The 23,185-nt window shown below is 39.0% G+C and overlaps 1 protein-coding gene across 2 annotated transcripts in view; it reads right to left on the reverse strand.

The window, feature by feature from the left end:
• The window catches only part of LOC104689424 (SAM domain-containing protein SAMSN-1), an 82,562-nt gene that overhangs the window by 58,073 nt on the left and 1,304 nt on the right, over nt 1-23,185 (reverse strand). Inside the window, exons 2-6 of one of the 2 annotated variants that reach the window (XM_010399531.4) lie at nt 15,147-15,284; nt 8,925-8,965; nt 6,449-6,486; nt 4,925-5,011; nt 1,065-1,132 (exon numbers count right to left, since the gene is read on the reverse strand). In XM_010399531.4, the coding sequence (XP_010397833.1) occupies nt 1,065-1,132; nt 4,925-5,011; nt 6,449-6,486; nt 8,925-8,965; nt 15,147-15,284 (372 nt within the window). The remainder of the gene's footprint in view (nt 1-1,064; nt 1,133-4,924; nt 5,012-6,448; nt 6,487-8,924; nt 8,966-15,146; nt 15,285-23,185) is intronic. The other variant, XM_019285968.3, reaches the window with a different exon arrangement.

Genomic DNA, 23,185 nt, shown 5'->3' on the forward strand with positions numbered 1-23,185 from the left:
AGGCACTGGTTTCCAATGCAGTTGTCTGTCCCCCGATATGCAGATAATTTGACTCTTTTTTTAACCCAGATCTTGACATTGTCCTATGCTGGAGCTGAGCACTGCCTAAACATTGGGTCTTCACAGTCCTCTGTCTTATCTCAGATGCCTTCAGGGTGATGAATGTGCATTTTTTTCTTGTTTTTAACCTAAACATCCAAAAGGGCTCCTGACATTGTATAGAAACAACAGAGGAAACTCAGCTCGGAGCCTTTTCTAAAGTTTAATGCTCGCCTTGAATTTAAAACTTTTCTGCAACGGAAAATGTAATAGATTTTTCAGCTTCTAAATAATTTTATGATATTAATTCCTCATTTAGAACACACACATATATACAGGTGTGTTACACATTTTTAGTCCCAAACTGGGCAAACTGTTATGTCCTGTTATGTGACATCAGCAGAGCTAAGCTGGTTTGCCACAGACAGGAACTGAAGTAGCACATTATCAGAGCAAACATTGGACTGGAAGTAAAATAAAACCCAAACACCAGTCATTCAAATTCCAGAGCTGCAAGTCTTTCTCCTCACCTCTGTTGTTCACCAGCTGATGGGTTGTTACCTACTTTTATGTTGTTGTTATGACTATACAAACCCAAGGGTCAGAATTCATTAATTGCCCGTGCCAGTGGGATGACTAATACAGATTTAGGAAGAGGAGATATGGTATATGTTTACAGAAATTCAGAAAGCATTAGAAGACATATGCCAATATGGATCATGCAAGACAGATCTAAACACTTAGTACAGATCTTGCCAGACACAGTTCTAGCACATCAATTTAGCAGAAATGTATTCACTCAGGGAAGGAAAAGGTTTTCTAGACAATGAAATCCATATGGCCTGCATAAGAAAAATCATGAACAACTTTGGAAGTCAGCTGAGTCTTCTTTTAAAATCAGTTTCTACAATACAGAGGCATACTGAAGTATAAAATTTAGGCTAGGTAAATGATGAATGGAAACAAGGAATGAAATTTTATTTGAATGAAATTTGAGATTCTGAAAAAAAGAGTAGTTGTTTCACCTGACATGCTGTTTCCTCTATCTTCTTTCCTTGCAGCAAATGTATTCCATCAGCAATAATATTATCTTCTGTGAATTATGACCAAAAAAGAGAAAACATGCTTTAAAATGTCCTGCTTTATGTTTTCATGAGGAATATAATTTGAATTGCACTTGATGTTTTGAGCTGACATTTTGACTCTCTGAAGTTAATCTTTTATCATTTAAGCATACATTTTATCTTAAACTGCTTTGAAGTGAGACTGCAGAACAAATTGGCAAACTGACTCACAGAAAGAAAACTCATTCATGCTCATTTCTGCTTCTGTACTTACTCCCGTTTACTAACCCAGAACCCCACTGAGATTTTCCTCTTGCCCTGCTAATTTACAGCAGCAAAGCCTAGAATATTCATATAAAACTTAAGGGCAAAAACGATCTTTTCAACTGAGATCTGTTTACCTTAGATTAGATTAGAAATTGCTTTCAAAGGATGGACATCCTCCGATCTCTTGCAATGAAGGAATGTTTGGATGGGAAGAGTATTAACCTTCGCTACAACAATGAGCAATAATAGGTCATACAAGTCTGAAAAAATTATTTTAAGCAAGCCTACTTTGAAAGATCTACTTTTACTCCCAATCTTAAGGCAAAGCACCCACCACTGTACAACTGTAGGACAGCCCTAGTGATTAGATTCCATCAGAACAGATATCAGGATCACTCAGATACTTTGCAGGGAGGAAAAAAAACATGAAGAAAAATATCTGCTAATCACACCACATTTTTGAAAGTCACTAGAAAACAGCAGGATTATGTTGCTTTGGTTGGGTTTTTTTTTCTCATTAATCCTAATTTGGCATCCGTATTGCTTCTGTGGAATACCTTACAGCATCAGTAGTTCTCCTGTTTGCAAAAGAACACCTTATTTAACATACAGATCCACAAAAACTAACTGTAGGCAGGCGAGACTGATTTCATTGTATTCTCTACAATTAACAGAAAAAGAGAGAGTAATTCAGTGAATAATTCTGAGTGATTTATATTCTTTGGATATCACATGGAAAAGTGTCTGAATGTGACCATTAAAATTTCTATTTAAAGAAGCACATAAGATCCTGTTCCAGATTTTGTCTTAAGCACCTACAAATCTCCCTGAAGTTCCTGAGGGCTTGGTGTCTGACAATCTGGTTGTTTATTTCATTATATAGCTAGCTGGACTTCCAGGAGCGCCATAACTCATGTTAAGCAGTGCTCATGCAACACCAGATTAATATAACTGGGTTCTTTCTGGTCCTCAGGATAACTTGTTTTCATCTCCTGCAGGCATCTCTGTACACTGCAGCCCCATGCTCTGTGAGTGTACTCTGGAAGTTAAATCTTGCAGTGTTCAGCCTTTTGCCCAAAGTCCTCCTGCAGTCTAATCCAAAATACTATTACTGAGTAGATGTGTGCAAATGAACCACAGAAAACTGTGGGGCAACATATATGTCCTTAACCTGAAAGACTACCCACAGTGACACTGCTTTGGATGGAATATTGTTCAAACACAAATTAGAACAGCAAATTATTAAAGCAAACCCTAGTGGTTCCCCTCAACCACTGTGTCTTTTGATAGCCGTAGTAACCTGCACCCACAATGCTCTTACATTTGGCTTAGATCAGCTCTCCAGCCCACTGAATTATGGAATAAGGTATTTGTGTAAAAAAACAACCAAACAACAACAACAACAAAAAAACATGCAAAAGATATAGATGAACTACAAAGAGAGCTGCAGTGTTCTTGTCTTCCTAGTCTGGCCATGGGTACCAGTCACCCTCCTGTGGAACGAATTAGGAGCAGTGGAGAACTACATCCACTGGCTCTGAGAGGTGTCAGTTCTTTCCTGTGAGTCTCCATAATGTTTCATGGAAGCCCAATGACTGTGACTTCCACAGTCAGCTTTTCAACAATGATGTTTTTAGGCTGGCAGATCTCATGCTGATGATTTGCGTTTGGCCTTGTGAGCAAAGGCAGGTGCTCCCACTATTGTGTCTGTGGGATAGATACATTTTCACTGCATTTTCAGCCTAGAAAACTTGGGTTTGTAGATGTAATAATACACATGCTGTCATCAAGGGCTTCATCCAAAGGCTGCCAGTGTCTGTGGATGCCTCTACATTGATTTCAGTGGGATTTGAGACGGGTCTGTGGATACAGCTCTGAAGTAAGCAGAGAAGTCTATGCTGACCACCACACGTGGCTTTTTAAATCTAACAGAAATTCATATTATGCAACAGACTTGCAGACCTTGAAGGATTATCTCTGCTAAGAGAAAAGTTTGATCAATAGTGACGAATTATCTTGATCGATAGTGATACACTGTAAATCTCCTTGCAAAGGTTTTCACCACTGTGTGAAGGGGACTTCCCTTGAAATAATTTTACTGCAGTAGGGGAAAGGGAGATTTTTATTTAGCTGCCAGCTTTGCTTTCTGTTCCCTCTGGGCCCCTGCCCTTCAATTACAACACTTGTCAGCTTTTAAAATGTGCACTGCTTCTTTTGCATGCTTTGGATATTTAAAAGGGTAGAAAATGCCTGGAGTAGAAAAGACTTTGGAGGAAGGTCAAAAAGTTCTGCTTTCTCATTCAGCCTCTCCCCACTTCCAATCTGGTAACCTCTGGAGTATCATTTGAAGAACCATTCCAAAATGGTTTTGGTTAGAAGCAAGACTTGTGCAGAGAGAACTGCCTAATATTTCTTTCACCTGTCATTAGAACCAGTTCCTTGCAAGCCACTGAGACCTACTGAAGGTCCCTTTTCCCCTCACTAGTTCAGCACAAGATCAGAATTCCTCTAAATCTTTCTGTCCTGTCTTATTTCTGGTTCTGGTTCAAGAAATCGAATTTGCCCATAGATGGGCAAATGCAATAGGTATTGAAATTTCCAGATTTCCAAACATTTAAGAGTTTAACTTCAAGTGGTGAACTGAAGAAAATCCAGAAGGAAAGTTGGTACCCTGTCCTTTGCTTTCTTTGACATATCCAGGTAATTGTGGAATCTTCTATCAGTGGATGATCTCTAGGCTATTTGTGCAGGAGATATTTCCAGTTTTTTGGTTTAAGTTGAGAACAAAACATACATCCACTTTAATCTCACATATCTTTGTTTTTGCTTCTGCTGAGCCTTGTCTGGTTTGGTCTGATTATGCAAGAGTAAGAGATCTACCTTAACTTTGAAAAGTACAAATATAAATGCCATTCCTGGAAGCAACATCAAGCAGATTATCAAAGCATTTTGATTTTTGAACTCCAGTTTGTGTTTAAATAGGCGAGATGACTGCTCACTTGTTAACACTCAATGTTATTTTAACGAATTTATATTGGTACTCTCTTAAACAGTGTCATTAGCAACTTCCCATATATTAGCTGTAAGGTTGTTTTAATAAAGTTGGTAAGAACAGGTTTAGAAAGAGAATCAAAGTACTTGCACCTAAAATTTTGCCAACTCTCCTTTGCACCTGCCACAAAAGGTTTTCTTCTGAGAAAAGTTGCGCCCTTTCCCTGATGGATATCTGGAGCAGTGTAAAATATCCAGGAAACATGGATTACTACAGCTGGCAAGCCCTGTACAACACAGCTATGGCAATTCACTGTAGGGAAAGTCTCCTTTGGCCCATGGACTACAGAGTGAATTGGTCACAGAGTGTGTTCTTAGCTTCCCAGTTTTGAGATAAGCTTTATTTTAACTACTTTTTCCCCCCTTGAGGACAAAATAAATCTCTAAAACACCTGACAAATTATTTAGCTGGATTATTGGTGAAAAATGAGAAATTTTCCTAGGTGCCCTTTTAAATACTTTGTGGAAAATGCAAAATCAGCTGAAATATGTTTAGCAATTACCTTCAAGCTGACAGTGCCTTCTGATGTACGAATCATTCTCCGGCTTCTTGGAACCCTGCCAAAGTGTGCCATTCACATTTTTCCTGTCTAAAGCAAAAGCACAGAGAGCATTCACCTGAATTCATAGCAAACCTGTGAAATAACAGGAAATTCCATAAAAATAGCATCAGAATGCAAATCAAACAAGCTTGCAGAACCCTGGAGCATCTGCTCAGATATGGAAATGAACTGATGATTTTGCAATATAGGAATTTGGATGGATGCATGGATAATATTTATTATGGTCAGACTTCAGGTTGTATCATCTTTTGCTGTGGTCTAATACATCATTTAGCACTGTTAACACATGATCAGAATGATTGTTATCTTAACCCTGGATTTAAGACCTATGATCCCACAGAACATCTGTGCCTTTGTTTTGCTTTCAGGAATTGTGGAATTATTATTATTTAAGTCTACCATTAATGAGCTAGAGTTTGCAAGGAATAGCATCAAAGATGCCCACAGTGATGCCCCATGGACTCCAAGGCTTGGACTGTCTCAGCCTGGATGGCAGAACTAGGCTGGCTTTGAGAAGGAGATGGTCATTCTCCTGCTCCCTCAGTGCTCATGCTTCACAACGTGTAGATCACTATTAGGGGTTTGTGCTTTCTGGGTTTGCTTGGTTTGGTTTTGTTGAGTTTTATTTAATGTTGGGTTTCAGTTTGACTATTATGTCAGAAAATTTTCTTTGTGAAATCTCTTGTTGATCCTGTCGGGTGCTGGGGATTCATTACAGCCTGTTTGCTGTAGACCAAATGATGCCATCCTGCGTGAAAGTCTTCCCAGTGCAGGGCTGCAGAGTGAAGCCTTAACACAGGAGAGCTTTCATCTGCCTGAGACACATTGTGAAATAGAGCCACATCATTACAGGCACACACAATAACCTTTTTACTCAGCAAGGACTAGATACAACAACTCAACAAAAACTCCAAAGAATAAATGAAAGCATGATGACAGGAAGCTCTCACTGAAAAAAAAAAATTTTACTTTTAAGAACCTGATAATTATTTCCTATAGAGGATTTACAGAATAGAACCCATTGAAACACAAGTGTAGATGATAATACACAGTGTTTAACAAAACCCCTGAATTTCCTTCTTGGTGAACTTGTTTGTGAAAACTCTCACAAAGTAGTTTAAAATGGGAAAGGGCAGGGACCTGAATTTTCTTAGATCAGAGACATTTCAGGGTTTTATTGAAATGATTAAAAGAAACACTGGACATGCTGAGTATTTCTAGTGCTGTGCCATAAAAGGTTCTTTATCTCAAAGTGGTTTCTGTGTTTAACAAGTTTGTTTTCAATATCTACCTACAAATGTGTGTGGAAAGCAGGGAAGAGGGGAGAATATATTGATAGCTTAATTCTATTTTTCCCTTTCCTTTGTATTTGCTCCAACAGCTGTAAAACAAATCAGACCCTTAATTAAAGTTGGCTCTCTGAGATTAGCAAGTAAACAGTAAATTATTTAAGCAGCTACTAACCAAATGCTTCATTTTCAGACATGGACTTCTGGATGGATCTAAAAGAATTAAAAGAATTTACCATTAGCTGAAAGTCAGAATGAAAAAATTAAAGCGTGTTTAATCAAATATGGGTATTTTCAAACTAATTCTTCAAAGCAGGGCAGAGGGATTTAGCTGTGCTATTCCCACTGGCTTTAATTGGAGTTACTTCTCTCACTCACCCAATCATCTACTCCCACATGCCACACAAAGCTCTGAAAGCATATGAGGTTTCATTCTGCAGGAATATGTGACTCAAGTGTCTATTTGAAATTAAGAATTCATGCTGGAATCAGGGGAACCCATCAGGGAGAAAAGAAGAGATACTTTCCTTTAGATATGATCTGAAGTGTCCCACAATTTTTAGAATTATTGCCTGAACTTTGGTGACATGATAATGGATTGAAACAAAGAGCTACATATGAACATACCATTCCTAGGACCTTGAGTGACATTTTATTGCCCCAGTAAACCTTGAGTTTTTTGCACATTTACATCAAGGATTAGTCCTATTTCATGCTTCCAGCTGTGGTCAGTAGTTTATAGAGGAAAGCTTGAAGAATAGACTAACTTATCAGAGGGAAAAAAAAAATCTTTGGATAAAGCTTAATTTGTTTCACTTCATCCATTAAAAGCCCAATGGAGAGTAGCTTATGAGCAGTGGATGAAGCCAAAAGGCAATAGTAGATGAACGCAGGGAATCTGTGACAATGATCAGCAGCAGGGAAAGAGCACAAAACCTTGGATCCCTCTCCCATCCTCACTCATGTAGGTGCTGAAGGGTTTCCTGAACTAGAGGGTGCAGCTGAACAGTTGTGGGCTTTTTAAGGAACTGGTCTGGACCCACTAGTTCATTTAAAAATCATTGGATTTTTTGATTCCAGAATTCCACAATTTAATTCTCATTGTCTAAACAAGGAATACTTCTGTTATTTCTGCTACTTTATATAATTTGGTGCTTCCTTGTTGCCCCATTGTAGGGAACAGAGAATGATCAATTCTTCACTCACTTCCTGCATATCTACAAGGAATGTCAATGGGAAAACTTCTGCATTATCCCTGGGAGTGTTGTGCCAGGATAGTGATGCCTGGACACAATGAAATAGTTTTCATTACAAAATCTTTTCAGGTTGACTCAAACTATTTTCTTCCAGCTTGCTCTTTTTTTTTTTTTCTTTGTTATTGATCAGTCAAATGATCTCAACAACCCTTCTAAATTCCTAAATTCTGATAATTTGTTTAGAATAGGATTAGGTTGCAAACAGAATAGTATTATTTACTTTGCAAAATTTGACATTTTAGCGACAGACTGCTCTTTTTATGCCTGGGGCAGACCTAGTTCTGATCTAAGCAGGACACTTCTAGGCCTCCAGGTGATTTCATCATATTTGATAGAGCTTGGTAAGGTCTACACAGTAGTTTGACTTCCTTTAAAGTGTAAAAGAATGATGAGAAATCCATGAGTAAGAGAGTTATGTCCATATCTTAATTAGTGAAATTTTGGGAGGAGTTTCACAGAGCCCTGGTTGGTGACATACAGTTGAGATCTCACAGATGAGTGCACACATCTCTGTGTTTGCAGCTGATAAGTTACCAGTGTTTTTATCAGATGACCAGAAATAGATTAAAACTCGTTTAAAACAAAAGAGCTCTTCATTTTCCTAGAAATCTTTACCCATTTTGAGATTTTTTAGCAACAGACACAGATAACATTGATGTTCTGAATTTAGTGGGGCCCCACCTACAAATGAAGAAAACAAAAACCGACAAAAACTCCAGGGATTTTCATGTCTGTCACAGCAGACAGATAAGATCTGTCTGTATCATTCCATTAGGCAGGATTTCAGATTTCATCTGAAGGGGACCATTTCAGTAATGCAATAGCCTTCAACCTGAAGCAAAAAAAGAATTTTCAAAATGAATTCCTCTGCCTGCTAATAAATATTGATCATTAGCCCAAACCATAGCATTGTGTCCATGAATGGATTCAAAACATGCTGCTGTCACAAAAATGATTCATAAAATAGTGGCTGACCTGCTTTATCCAAATCATTTTGCAAACTATTTTTTTTACTTGGATTAAAAACACAAACAAAATAAAAAAATGTCTTCAGGAGATTATCAGGTCAATGGTGCAAACATGCTAAAATAGGTTACCACTTCAATCTCTCAGAAAAGCAGACATATGGTTAAATCAAGCTTAGATTAAGTGCATTTGATTTTAGCTGTCCTGGTTCAGATATTTTGGAAGAAGGCTTTGTGGATATGAAAAAGGCATGGCAAAAGAGCTTCAGTAAAGCATTACAAGCTTGTTACGTGCTCTTCAACTGCAACATTAATACATGTACTCTATGAGAATGAAAGCAACATTGGCAAACATTCATAAAACAACAAGGATGAAAGGTACACACAAATATAGTGACACTGTGTAGACCTTGAACTGGTCTCAACTTACTTTCTTTTTTTGGTCAGTGTGTTCTCAAAGTCAGGAAACTCCTTTTAAAAAGATAGAGAAAAAGGTCTATGTAAATCAAAAATGTTTAATCCAAATATATTACTTTTGTCACTGAGAAGAAAATGAATTATATAATTTTGATGTGTGATTTTTAATATCCACTAACATTTCAGCCACAGCTGAAGCTGTGGAGGACACAGTGCAGCAGAGAATATATGTAGTTATGTGTCCTGATTTCAGGAGGCTTCAGTTATCCACGGCTCCCAGGAAGCTGACAACCATAACACCCCTGAAAAACCAGAGAACCATGATCATACCCCAAGAATGAATATCGTATTTCTTACATAATGTGATTCCTTTAGAACTTCATGGGGATTAAAATACCCACACGTTGCAAAGGGATGTGGTTTCCTGACAGACACAGGACACAGACTCTGTAAACCCAAACGTGCAGGGGAATGTAGAAGAGGAAAAGGAAACTGGAAATAAAATTGAAAGCTCTGAGGGGGAGCAAATCAGAATCAAACACTGGCCTGGAGGCAAGATCACACAGCCCCCCAAGGCCCAGACAATAAATATTTATACCCTGACAAGGTGTGGGAAGGAGGTGAAGTTACGTAGCTGTTGAAAGAGAGAAAAAAAAAGGTGTCTTGCTGGGCAAATAATGCCAAAACATGTCAATGCATGTTTGCTGTGCAGTTAACCATGCACTTAAAGGTTAATTTTAACTGTAGGAAAACCTGAGATGTCACGCTAGGACAGAAGAGATCTCTCTCCCTATGTTATTGTGATATCTCCTGAGACAGGATATCAAAGCACTGTATCAGTTTTGCATTTATTTCTTCAGGCCTGGAAAGCAGGAACTCAAATAAAAGTGTCCGTGATGATACCACTTCAATCTGTTGTGCAACAAGAGGAAATAAAAAAAATAATATAACCATTCATTATTTTATAAATCTTAAAACTTAGTGTATCTGGGCCTATTTCACATAATATTATGTTTCATTTATTTCCTTCTTGTAACTCTAACTACATCTGCATGATTCTGGCCATAGTAAGTTTAAAATATCATCCAGGTTGCATGATAAAAACCCAAAACCTGTATTACATAAAACCATGTAAGTGCATAATTGAGCGTTTTATACTTCTCCCCTCTTCTCAGTAAAACCCATCATAGATTTTTTTAAGCTTTTTCAGGGAGTGCATTAAGAAAAGGCTGTTTTCCTGCACTGAGTTATTTTAGCTGAGCGTAGGAGGTCCTTTTAGCATGTATATTTGTGAATGTTAATAATTGTATGCAGTTTCCACATCTTTTTTCTTGCCTGTGTCAATTTGTTCACAGATACAGATCAAAAGAGCATACAGAATTTGTACCTCTCTTTGAAATAATGTATGCAATGTAAGATAAATTTCCTGCTGAAAAATTGTCAGCATTTTAGTCTTGGGACAAGTCTTTTTGACAACTCAAATGACTTGATGAGGTGCACAAACACAGAGAAGTTAAAAAATGTTTAATAAGTGATTTTAAGGCTTATTTTAAAGGGTAGTTTCAAACTTTCATTGAAAAATATCAAATATTCGATTTCGAAGAGGTTTGTTAAAGGAAGCATTGTGCATGGAAGTCAGAGACCAAAGGATATTGTGACTTAAAATCTCTTAAAATGATCTAGAGAAAAAATTGGAGACAGCCCCCATTGTAGCCATACACCTAGAAAGACTCTATTCACATCTTCACATGCCAAACACCTGGTGGGGACCATGAAACAGGATTTAATCTTTTGCTCCACAACTTGAAACCTGAAATTCCTAAAGTCCAGCAAAGTTGCATTGATGACAGTACATCATATACTGAAGTGATGACTGATGTGAGTTCACAGGATATCATGGGATGCAGTGCCAAAATGAAATATGTGGTGGACTTAAATGACCATTTAAAAATGGCACCTTTCATTCAACACACTCTTCCTGCTATTTCTGAATTGGGTGGCTAAACTGGGGTACAAGAATAAATAACTGTGGTTTGTAATTTTTACAAGTATCTTTTCAGTATTGACTACATTTTAAATTGTATGTAACTTTAATGTGAAACTAGTTTTTAAAAACGTATTTTATCTTAGGATGTAAATTAGGGTTCACCTAGACTCTACTCTCCACATTCTCCAAAGAGCATAATTACCTTGTTTATGGGAACAACTCTTTCCTTCCTTATCCTAGATGTGTTTCCTCGAAACAAACTCCACATGGGGAAACCCAGCATGACGAAATTATTGATAAAGTCCTTTTCTTCCTGATTTTGTCAAATAACCCTGAATTAAGGAATAGAATTAAGCTCTCTGGTGTTTCCAAACCAGCTGAGAAAAGATAGAGCTCCTGTGCTGCAAACAGGGAAATGATCATTTCAGATAATCAGCCCTCTTCTTGCCCTCACAGGAATCAAAGGCCAATTATAACATTTCAGATTAAGGCAGGTATCAAAACGGATTATGATTTTCCTGGCAACAGCTTAGAATGACTGATAAATTTTTTGGCACTTTTCTGATACACAGGATAGTCAATCATATCATGGTCAGCAGTTCAAAAATATGTGGATCTTATGACATTTGGTGATTGCAGTCTGACAGGATATATATGAAAATGGTTCTAGTACTGAAGAGACTTTTCCTGAGAAGCTGGAGACAGCTCGTGAGGTAGAAGACTGTAACACCAGGTGACAAGAGGTGGAAATTCATTTAATAGCATAGTTACAGGCAAAGAGTACCCATATGATTCATTATGTGCTCATGGCTACCAGCTGTTTCTGAGGGAGGTCCAATTCAGATTTGCTATGCATGAAGTACAAAAACAACTCCATAAATCTAATTTTTTCTTTCTTTCTGAGAATATTACTGAAGCTGAGCAACGGGCAAAGTAACCACAAAGTTAGCAGGCCAATTCCCCAAGAGGATTGAAATCAAAAGGCAGGTGTGCATAACAGGCCCAGGATACTACCACAGGAACCCAGAGTGGAAACATCCCTGGCAAATAATTCAGAGTACTAAACAGTATTCAGAACAGTACATCTGGAGTTATGTGAAGGAGAAGAACAGTGTACATGAAAGACAGATTTTTCTTCATACAAGATGTGTCATTTGGGCAGATATTTGGCCAGGAGCAGAAAGAGCCATAGTCCAAAAAGGAGTGTCCAAAGAGTATGTTCAGTGAATGATGTCCTGCACAGCTCCAGTGACCACACTACCCTGCATTTCCCACGTCTCCAGAAGAACTTCACAGCTCAGCTATGATTAGGACAAATCATAACAGACAAGTTCACTGCAAGAAAATCACTACCTTGTTGCAGTACAAGGAAGAATTTTCTGTAGCCCTGATCACCCTTTTTAAGTGTGAGGGGAGCTGATCCTGGATCCCTACCCTGTTGATTTTGAAGTTGTAGAGGAAAAAGGAAGGGGCAAAGCCTCCTGAGGAGGAAGTGTGCCGTGCCAGGCTGCTCCACCGTTTGGAGATTTAACAGCTCTGTGGAACCTGCCGCACTTCAGCCAACCATTTAAACATTCACTTGAGTCCATACCTACTCAGCAGCGCACTTACATCCGTGCATTACTGGATAATGATGGATGGCTAAATGGAGCCAATAATGTTCTGAATTTATCATGCTGAGGGGGCTGCCCCGCAGCCTGGAACCGAGTGATGGAATTAAAAATGGAGAGAAGTACAAATGGGCTCAGTTAATAAGCTTAACGGCTTCATCCAAGGTGTAGCTCTAATAACTCACATGCCAGAAATAGCAGATAACATTACACACAGGCCTCTGGCCTTAGTGATATTTTTCCATAGGTCTTACTGCCGACACGTCATCACTAATCTTGTTTTCCATTTCTAGAAAGTATTTTATAAATAACCGTGTTGATTCTACGGCCAGCACAGTGACACAGCATCCAGCCATTATTTTTAGTTAAGTGTTGAGCTGAATATTCTCTCAAACCAGAAAATAAAACCCAGAGCCAGCCTTGGGAAGCTTCTTGTTAATACCTAGTGAGCCAGGTGTGCTTAACCCATTTAGTGTTGTTTTTATTGAGGATGAACTTTATATTTAATGATGAATAAATGGGCCATCACCATAATATCTCCTTTAAGAAAACAAAAATATATGACAAGAGGTAGCAGAAGCCAAAGAGCTGGATTCTTCTATTCACTGTTATACATGTATCTCCATGGACCATGCAGTGCCATCCCACAAAACACTGTGCGGTGCAAAAGACGTTTTGCTACAATTTGTTCAGATTAATGTACAGGATTTTCTAATCCTACACTAGTAGCAAATCTGCTTCTGCAGGCTGGCTCAAGGAAAACAAAGTTCTGTACTGGATAGGTTGATTATTTTTCTCTAGCCAAATAATTTATGAAGCCTAACTCTATAGCAGTAAAATGAAAAGTCTGAAGATGCTGCCAAATAAAAAGCAGACTAAAACAAGAAAAAGGAAGAAACAAAAAGCCTGATGTAAACAGCCACTGCAGTTTTAGTCTTACACATTGTGAAAACCATAGCAGAGCACAGTGCTATGGATGTATCTTTGCCACACCTTGAGAAAATAATTTGCTATTAGTTTTCTATTGCAAAGTTCGTTAGGCTATCATATGTCCTATTCTGGGTACAAACCAAAAAAACCAAATCTGCCTTTTTCATTTTCATTTTACTTTGTCTAAATACTGCTCCTACCAGATGAACATCTATTGGCCAACGAAATATTAGTGTAGCAGTCATTGAATATTAAGTTGGTTTGGCGTCACAGCAAAGGGGGAAAAGACTGAATGGATGCCGGAGCTGTAATATCATGTTCATCTTTAGACATTGGGCACGTATAATGGCATGCAGTTAACAAATAACTAGAGCTTCCCACAATGAAGACACTACAGTCATGCTAGGAGGAGGTTCCAGCCTTATTTCACAAACACAATTAAGCTCTCTTAACTGGAACACTGTAGAGGTGGCTCATTCTTAGAGTGACAAGGTCACAACCTGGTAAGGGGGAAAAATGCTGTCGTTCAGGAGAGCATCTCCCACCTATTGCAGGAAAATTATAATGTAGGGACATTTCAGAGCCCAGGCTCATAGATCTGTGCTGATGCTATGAGGAATCATCTTGAGATCTCTGCGCTGCTACCCTCTCAAAACCGGGACCATTATATAAAGTCTCAAGGTGATTATCTGGAAGAGAGGGACATGCACAGAGTGAGATGGTTACAGCAGAAGGGTCTAAAAAGAACAAGTTGTTTTCAGTCCTTTAGCAATTTAACAAGTGCATGCCACAATTCCCCAGCCATTCTTCTATCCCACCAGCTCCAGCACTTTCTCCAAGCAAATCTTGTGTGCAAACCTGCTGTGTGATATTGCAACACCAAAGGCCCAGCAGTCTCATAGGTACATAGTACCTAATCCAGAGAGCATGTGGGTAGAACCTGGCACAATATCTGAAGGGAGGCCAGTCTCCTCTGAATGATGAACATCCTGTTTTCCCCTTTATTCAATCACCACACTGCATCATACATTGAAATGGAAATAGTAATTATAAGCAAAGGCACATTGCAAAGCAGAGAACAGAGATTATGAAATTAATAAGATTATGAAATGTAATATACCATGTTAAATTATTTGTCAAAGCATCATATATTATACCAATAACACACAAATAGGAAAGGATTAAGTAGGGTAACATCATTTAGGAAGGAAAAAACCCCCAGAAGACAACCTTCTTCACATGTTTGCCTAATGAGGTCTTGTAAAATGTCAGATTTATTCCAGAGGCCATCAGATACAAAATTCATGCAACTCATGCTTTAGAAATGCACTTTTTTGTATTAATAAAAAGGACAACCAAGGACACCAACAGTATATTCTTTAGACACAAACCATACCAATATGTGTACCCAGAGCTTTCATATGCTGTTACTTGCAAAGAGAAATTCCCTTGTCCAGTGCAGCTGCACTAATCTCCCTTTGCTGCTCGCAGTAGAGGAACTCATGACCTGCTTTTCAAGTGTGCTTGTTAAGACTGGACAGAAATCAGGTCATTGGCTACAGAGATGAGATTTGAACAGTGGCATGGCTCTAAGGAGCCTAAATGGTTGAAACTGGCAGATAAGCCAGCAGAACACACATGTGCCCACGTAAAGAGCAACAGTTTTTTGCAAAATGCATTGCATGCTTTGCAATTAAATGTTACTTACCAAAGACAGAGACCTGTCAGGTGGCCCACAGTTTACATGTGTGCTCACTGGAGTGTCAGCCTGGCTGTCAGGAGTAGTTGTATCCTTGGCTTCCTGATGTTCTGGGACAGGCTCATACAAGCTGTCCATGGAGCCCTCCTAAAATACATTTAAACAGAGTTTCAAAGATGAACACTTGCAAACATATTAAATTAACAGTAATTTTAAAAGCAAGACATTTGTGTGATTTGCAGAATGGAGTGTGGTTTTCCTCCCCTGTCTTTTGAAATCCTTTATTTAGTTTTTTTCTCTAAAAAGGCATGCAGGAGCTGATTTTAGTAAGTACCCAAATGCTGGAGTTCCCAGTATCATGACTTAGATGCCACAGGTTGCCATGTGTAAAGCTGAGGGTACAGCAAAAAATGAATCTTATCTGCCCAGAAGGAGTAAAACCAGGTGTATATTTCCAATGGAACACTACATGAAAATTCCTGTGAAAACTATGAAAAACATATGCCATCAAAACTTTTATATGAACCACAGAAATGTTTTATAGTTAGTACTTCTATACAGGAAAAAAAAGTTAATTTGATGCAGAAGGGTAACCCCATTACTTAGAAACAGACTGAAACAATGCTGCCAGCTCCCAGAATTTCACAATGATGGTTTAGGCCCCCAAAATAATGATAATGGCTAGAATTAAAAATTCCATTTGCATTGAAAATTTTTAAGTGTGTTTAAATGCACATGTAAGGTTCTTTTTCTCCAAGCACCAAAAATATAAACATTTTAATAGAAACGAAGATTTTCGCATTTATCCCGCAACTCCAAGAGCCAGGATTACATATACACACTGCCATTTCATAATTCAAGAGTTAAGTGAAAGCAGATGGCAAAACTAAAGACACTCTAACTGATGATCCCAGATTTTAGATGTTGCCGTTTTGATCTGCACTGAATATTTTCCCAATGAATTTTGATTACTAATTGTAACTGCATTAATTAAGGAATAAATCAAATTTATAGCAGTGTGACTTTCAGCAGAGCAACACCATTGAAATTAACATGGTATATTATTATTTAAAGGCATTTGTTCCTTTAGTACAGAAGATAAACACAGATGTATATTTGAAGCTATATTATTAATATGTAAAGCTTTACAGGCAATATTTTTGACTGGTGGAGCAGCAGTTCAAAGACATCACTAATTTTTGCAAGCACAATGTTTATCAATGGATCTTTATTTGCCTCAGTCTGCTAGATTCTTGATAAACCAAAATAAATATTTTGGGAGAAATATTTCATGGTGAACTTCTTGAAAATACTCAAGTTACATACTTGAGCCTATTCTAGGAACTAATGAGTTAATGCTTCCTGGGAAATTGGTGCCTAGTTTATGAAACACATGGAAGCACTGAACATCCAGCTGAGCCTGGGTTTTGACAGCAACTGCATTTTTTTTATTACTGCATTTATTTTTTATCACTGTAAGTATTTTGCCATATAGCAGTAATGGTTCAGCCTCCCCATCTGAAGTTGTGGATTGAGCACTTCTAGACAAAAATGATGAGTTTAAAAACTTGTTACACACTTCCAAGATTCTGAAAAGTGAAATGCAACCATTTACTTCTCCTTCAATAGGGAATAATACACAACTTTGGTGAAGAGAATATTTATGAAGAGATGGAAGCATAAAGGAGAACTCATGTGAAAGAGAGAGTATGAGAGAGCTAAAAAAGGAGAGACAAGATAGGACAAGGAACAGTGAAAGGAGAGAGTGGTGGGGGGAGGAAAAGGATACACCAAAAGAACACAGAAAGAGAGAAGGGAAGAAGTGGGGAAAAGAGCAAGGATAAGAGAGGGAGGAGAGGGGGAAAGAGAAGAGGTGAAACAGAGAGAAAGGGAGAAAGAGCATAAGGGGGAGCATGTGAGAATTAGTACATGAAAAAGGAAAAATGTGAGAAAGGGCTCAAGCAAGAAAGAGAGAAATCTTGTGTGAGAAAGATGGAGCTCAAGGGTGTGAGAAAGGGTGGGCACATAAGAAAAAGCAAGTGTGCAGAAAAAAAGCAGGTCCATGTGAAAGAGTGAGGGCACAAGGAGAAGAATTATGAGGGCGTGAGGAAGAGGATGCATGCAAGTGGAGCACATGGGAAGGCATGACTGCTGTGAGGAAGAACACAAGAAAAAGTGAGTGCACAAGGAAGAGCCAGCACGCAAAACAGGGAGTGGCTGGAGGAGACAAAGAGATGAGGTAGCAAGAGAGAAAGACAGAATGTGTGAAAGTGAGAGGACCTATGAATGAGAGTGGGAGAGGACAAGAAAGAGAGCATGAGACAGAGATATGGGATGAGAAGTAAAGTTTCCCTGAGGAAGAGTGAACATAAGGGAATGGAAAGGGTGTGAGTGCAGGAGGAAGCACAGGAGTGTGTGGAGAGTAAGCACATGGGAAATAGCAAGTGTAGCTGAAGAGCCAGGGAATGGCAAAGAGCGAACATATGAGAGAGGGAGGGCACCAAAAAGATCAAGTGCAGGGAAATGAGCAAGGGTGTGACAAAGGAAGGACATGGACAAGAAAGCAAGCAAGAAAGTGAAAGCATGGGAAAGGGTGACCACAAGAAAGGAAAGCAAAAGGATGGGATAAAGCCCATGGTGTGTGGGAGAATGGCTGCAGGAGAAACTGCCAGCATGTGCAAGGAGGGTGCTGGAAAGAGGGAAGGCACATGAGAAGAGAGGCCACAAGAAAGGGGGAGCAATCTGGAGAGGGAATGCACAAGAAATAAAGAGGGACAAAGCACAAGGAGAGGGGCAGAGAAATGGAGTGAGAAAGCAAGCATCAAGATGTGAAAAGGATTAAGCACAAGGTTGTGAGAAAAGAGTGTGAGGGCACAAGAAAGGGAATGTGAGGGAAATCAAGGTGTGAGAAAAGGAGAGGGCATGAGAAAGTATCCCTGCATGCAAGAGTGAGATGTGAGAGAGGAAGTGTGCACGAGATAAAATAAGAAAGCAAATATGACTGTAAGACAGAGCAAGCCCACATCAGAGGGAATGCTCACATAAAAGAGAACACTCATGAGAAAGCAGGAGGGCAGAGGAAAGAGTGGGTACAAGCAAGGGCAGGGTTGACGGCAAGAGCAGGAGAGCACAAGAAAGAAATCACAAAGGGTAGAGCAAAGGTGCAAGAAAAGCACCATCATGACAAAGGGCACGTGCTTGAGAAAGGAAATGTGTGAAAAAGCACAAGCATGCACAAGCAAGGCTGCAAGAAAGTGCATGTGAGACAAAGACAAGAAAGAGAGTGTGAGAAAAAGGAAGAAAGAATGTGAGAAAGACCATGTGCTGGGAAAATATGGCATGCAAAAGAAAAAAGCAGACACAGAAAAGCAAGTGTGGGGGCATGAGAAGAAGAGAGTGTGAGGGTGCAGGAATGGATGTGAAGTCACAACAAAGGGCACAATGGTGCTAGAAAAGAAACACTGGCACAAGAAAAGATGGAATGGCCTTAGAAAAGGAGTAGGCACAACAAAGTAAGTGAATGGATGCTAGAGTGCCCATGAGAGGAAAAACTCAGGAAACAGAGTGGAAGAGCCAGAGAAGGCGAAGGGAGAATCAGTAGGAGAGGGAATCAGTAGGAGAGATCATGAAGCCATTTAAAAGGAGGGAGAGAGGTCTTGTGAATAGCACAGAGAAGGAGAATGAGGAAGAGATGGTGTGCAAAAGAGAGATTGCTCAAGAGAGAGAAGGCATGTGCAAGAAAGTGAGTGTGCAGACAGGAGAGACAGTGAGAATGATTTGTGAGGGAAGGCGTGAGGTCATGAGAATGGGGGAGACAGTGCAAGGCACGAGAAAGAGAGGCTGTGAGGAAGGGGATAAGACAGAGCAGGATAACTTGTGAGAAAGAGTGAATATGTGAGAATTGGTGGACAGGGAGTCCTTGTGACAAACACAGCTCTCAGGAAAGAGGGGGAAGAGTGCAAGAAAGTGAGCACCAGGGCATGAGATTGAGTGGCCATGAAGTATTAAGAAAGGGCATGAGGGTGCAGAAAAGAGAGTAAGGTCATGAGAAGAGAGAAAATGGGTGAGAGAGCAGAATCATGTATTCGAGACAAAAAGGATGAGTTTAAAACCTTGTCACATATTTCCAGGATTCTGCAATGTAAAGTGTAACCATACACTTCTCCCTCAACAGGGAATAATACATGACTTTGTTGAAGTAAGAGAGAAGCATAAAATGAGAGCTCATGTGAAAGAGAAGCATGAGAAAGATGAAAAGGGAGAGAAAAGAGAAAGCAAGGAACAGTGAAGCAGGGAGGAAGAAAAAAATAAAGAGCAACAAAACAATGGAAGGAGAGAAGGGGAGAAGGGAGGCTTTTGTGGCTCAGGTGAGTGCAGACACAAGAAAGAGTGAGCACACACAACAAAGAGGGAAAGGATGTGAGAGACAACAACCAGGAAAAGAAGTGCAAGAAAGAAAACTCACACCAAAAAAAAATCAACAAAAAACCAAAAAAACACAAGAGTGAGAAGGAGAGCACCCAAAAAAGAGAAAATACATCTTCAGTTTTCAAAATTGATTTCTTTGCTTACCGGTTTTATACTTTATAAGAGTATATTTTCCTTGTAGTAATTGACTTTCTTTGAGGGCAACTCAAAGTATTTAACTGAAATTGAAATTTTCTTGCTCCCTTCTATTTTATTTTATAGTTAAGTCTACTGTTATACCAAAACCTGCCAAGTCAGTGAAGTTTTTTTATTTTATATGTTAATTCTTTTAGTAGTCCTGAGCATAGGAGGAAATGAGGATAATGAGAGGAAAATGAGAGATAGCAGAATAAAATATGAACTTAATTCTGGAGTAGTTAGCACATTTTCTTTATCCTACATGGAATAAGAAAGCTTTCTGAAACTCTTTGCTTCAGGAGTTTTATGGGACAAAATGTCCTAGTTCAGATCTAGAAGCAAATAATTGCCTGTAGCTCTTTCCTTTGCATGATATTATTATCATCACGGCATGCAGAGACTAGAGTGATCATAAGGTAGAGAGGGAGCATTCAGTAATGCAGTCAGGTCATTTTCCATCTGAGGTTTAAGGGTGGAATCCTGTGTATGGTGGGATGATAGCAATCCAGCTAAAAGGAACAGGGACCATATGGAGATGATTACACAGGAAGCACTACACTTTTAATCACACTCCACTTTAGAGGAAGGTCTTTCCACATTCAGCTAATCCTTCTTTGTTAAAACATATTTTTAAGTCCAGTCCATTTCTAAGTACCATCATGTCCCTATAGTCATAGCAGCATTAGCACCTTTCTATTTATGCCATAGCTTCTTTAACATAGAGGCTCCAGCTAATTCATAAGTTATCCACTACATCACTTTTATTAATACTTATTCTCTCTCCATTTTGCATCATTGAAACATTAGCTTTTAGTGCCAAGGGCTGCTTCAGTTTATAACATTAGATGTAATACGTTTTACATTGTGCTGTCAGCACATCTTTAAACCAACAACCAAAATAAAACATAACTAGTGCAATGCTACTGCGAATCACTAAGAGGATTAGGCTTTCACTCAGTACTTAACTTTACATTTTACTAGAAAAAGTGGTGGTTAGAAAGGCACCATATGGGAAAGAAATAGACAAATAAAAGGGATCTTGTTTGGCTTAAATCCTAAGACCGGTGCTCAACTTGAACAACTGGTCTGAACAACACTGTGATTAAGAGTGTCACAGCCTTTCTCTACTGGTGTTCTTATACAGGTTTCTGCTATACAAGAGGTTGACACTTCTTAACTATCTGAAATTCTTCTGTGTCTTCATTAGTTCCATTACTAATGCCATTGTTCACTGCCAAATATATGGGATGTACTTGTTCAGTATTACCTTGTGTAAGGAGTACCTTGTCTCATCTCCCTCAGACCCACTTTCTTATGGAAACTTTACTGAAAGGCAGGGGGTGTGAGTATAAGTCAGGATAGGTTTAGCAGGTACTGTTCCAGGTGAATTGGTGCTAACCAAGTGTGTATATCCTCGATATTGGAGAGCCAGTTTAGGAAAATAATATAGGAAAAATATGCTACCTTAAATAAAGGACTTCACAATTCAACAATAAATTTGATTTCTCAGATTTGGAGGATTCTGATATGTATTAGGCAGTGTATCAAAAAAGGTGGGTTGGCAGCATACTTTCTTGCATTTCATACAAAAGCAGTGCTTGATTTGGGGCCCTCTCTATATATTGCCCATAATACAAAGAGTATTGTTCTGATTCAATTGCCTGACATGCTGAGCACCATGGGATGGAAAAGGCACTGCAAATTTAGGGTCTAAGGTTGACCTTTTAACATAATATACCTACAAAAAAGAAAAAAGATACATTTATCCTGTTGATCATTTTGTAAATAGAAAAGGAACACAAGGCTTTGAAGGCAAATCTAATTTGCCTGCAAATCTCTTGAGATCAAGGCAATGAGTCTGATGCGAAAAATAATCACAGTTAAGAAACCAAATCATTCTGAAGTCAACTCAGGACACAAAGTAGTGCTGGGGAAACACCCCATCCTGGAGCACTCACACTAGGAGATCAAAGGACTCCCAGGTGGTGACAGACTGGAGTAGTTCCCGTCTGCCTCCCTGGGAAGGGGAGAATCCAGTTCAGGCTCCAAAGCCCCATCACAACCATCTTGGGACTATTGTTTGTCTCCAGCCTACACATAACCACTTGCTACACTGGCCCATAGTATCGTGTCTCTCATGCTAGAACTATGTCTCAGTTTTATGGACAGGTATAAAAGCAAACCCGAATTAAAATTCAACAGTATGAACAGATGTTCCTCTAACTATCCTGATGTTTCACCACTTTGGATCAGCCAGAAGTCTGGTTAAACTTTGGTTTTAAACAGAATATTATAGTAATTCTCTCAGGTTGTAGATTACTTCAACCACTATATTCTGTAGGGTAGAAAACTATTTTCTGAGCTATAAACCAGTCTATTTAACAATATATGCATATGCACACACACATATACATACACACCCTCTTTGCAGTGTGAAATCTCGTCAGTCTACATGAGACAAATACTTCCATGAGAGTATTGTTTATTTTGTACAGCTTTTTTTTGTCTGTGAATAGTCTGAATTTCTCTTCCATGGTTTCAGGTTTAGCAGTTACTCCAGATGTTCACTTGATGTAAATCAGCCATGATTTCTATTCCTTGGTGGCTATTTCCATCTACTATGGAACTGTCTCCCATAGCACCTTTAAAAGTTGCCTTTAAATCCTAATTATGTGGTTGCTGTTCATTATTTCTGGCTTGACTGTCTTGAAGGGAAAAATACCCTTATATTGATACTACAACTGCTTTGTAGCCAGCTTTTTCATGGTCACAGGGTGACAGAGTAGAAGTGGCCAGTGCACATACTTGGATGACCAGCTCATTTCCAAGCTGGACAATCTGATTACTGAAAGCAGCTGTCCCATGTCACAGGCATAGGGAGGACTGCACAGGGCTCTTCCTTTTATGAAACACATTAATGACCTATAAATTATCTTTAGATGTTGATAACTTGTGAGGTGTTTTGCTGGGTGAGCAGAAGATTACCAAAGCGGACAGAATGGCTCCCATGTAAAGCTTGTAAAGAACGGAGGTTATCTTCTTAGCAGCAATCTTTAAACAGAACTAATTATGTCATTACAGAAAACTATTATGGCACCAGCTTTCACTTGTCTGAACCATCCATTATCACTGGAGTCATTACCTCTCCCACAGAAACCCTGGGTGCTGCATACTGAGTTTAACAGGGAAACTGGAACTTGACCTACTCTCACCCGCACAATCTACCTGACATTTCATCTAAATGTTGGTTTCTCAACCAATACAAGGCTCAACACCTTTTTCAAAAGTGAACTGCATAGAAAACAAGAAGCTGCTCCAACAGAACAGGAGAATATTGATAGAACAGTTCTTTCCCAAAGAACTTCTGAAATGAGTATTTTCAAGCTGTTACAGATTGTACCACGAAGCCATTGTTAACTTTGTACAAATACACAGGCATTCAC

This window comes from Corvus cornix, chromosome 1, assembly GCF_000738735.6.
Source record: "Corvus cornix cornix isolate S_Up_H32 chromosome 1, ASM73873v5, whole genome shotgun sequence".
NCBI lineage: Eukaryota > Metazoa > Chordata > Aves > Passeriformes > Corvidae > Corvus > Corvus cornix.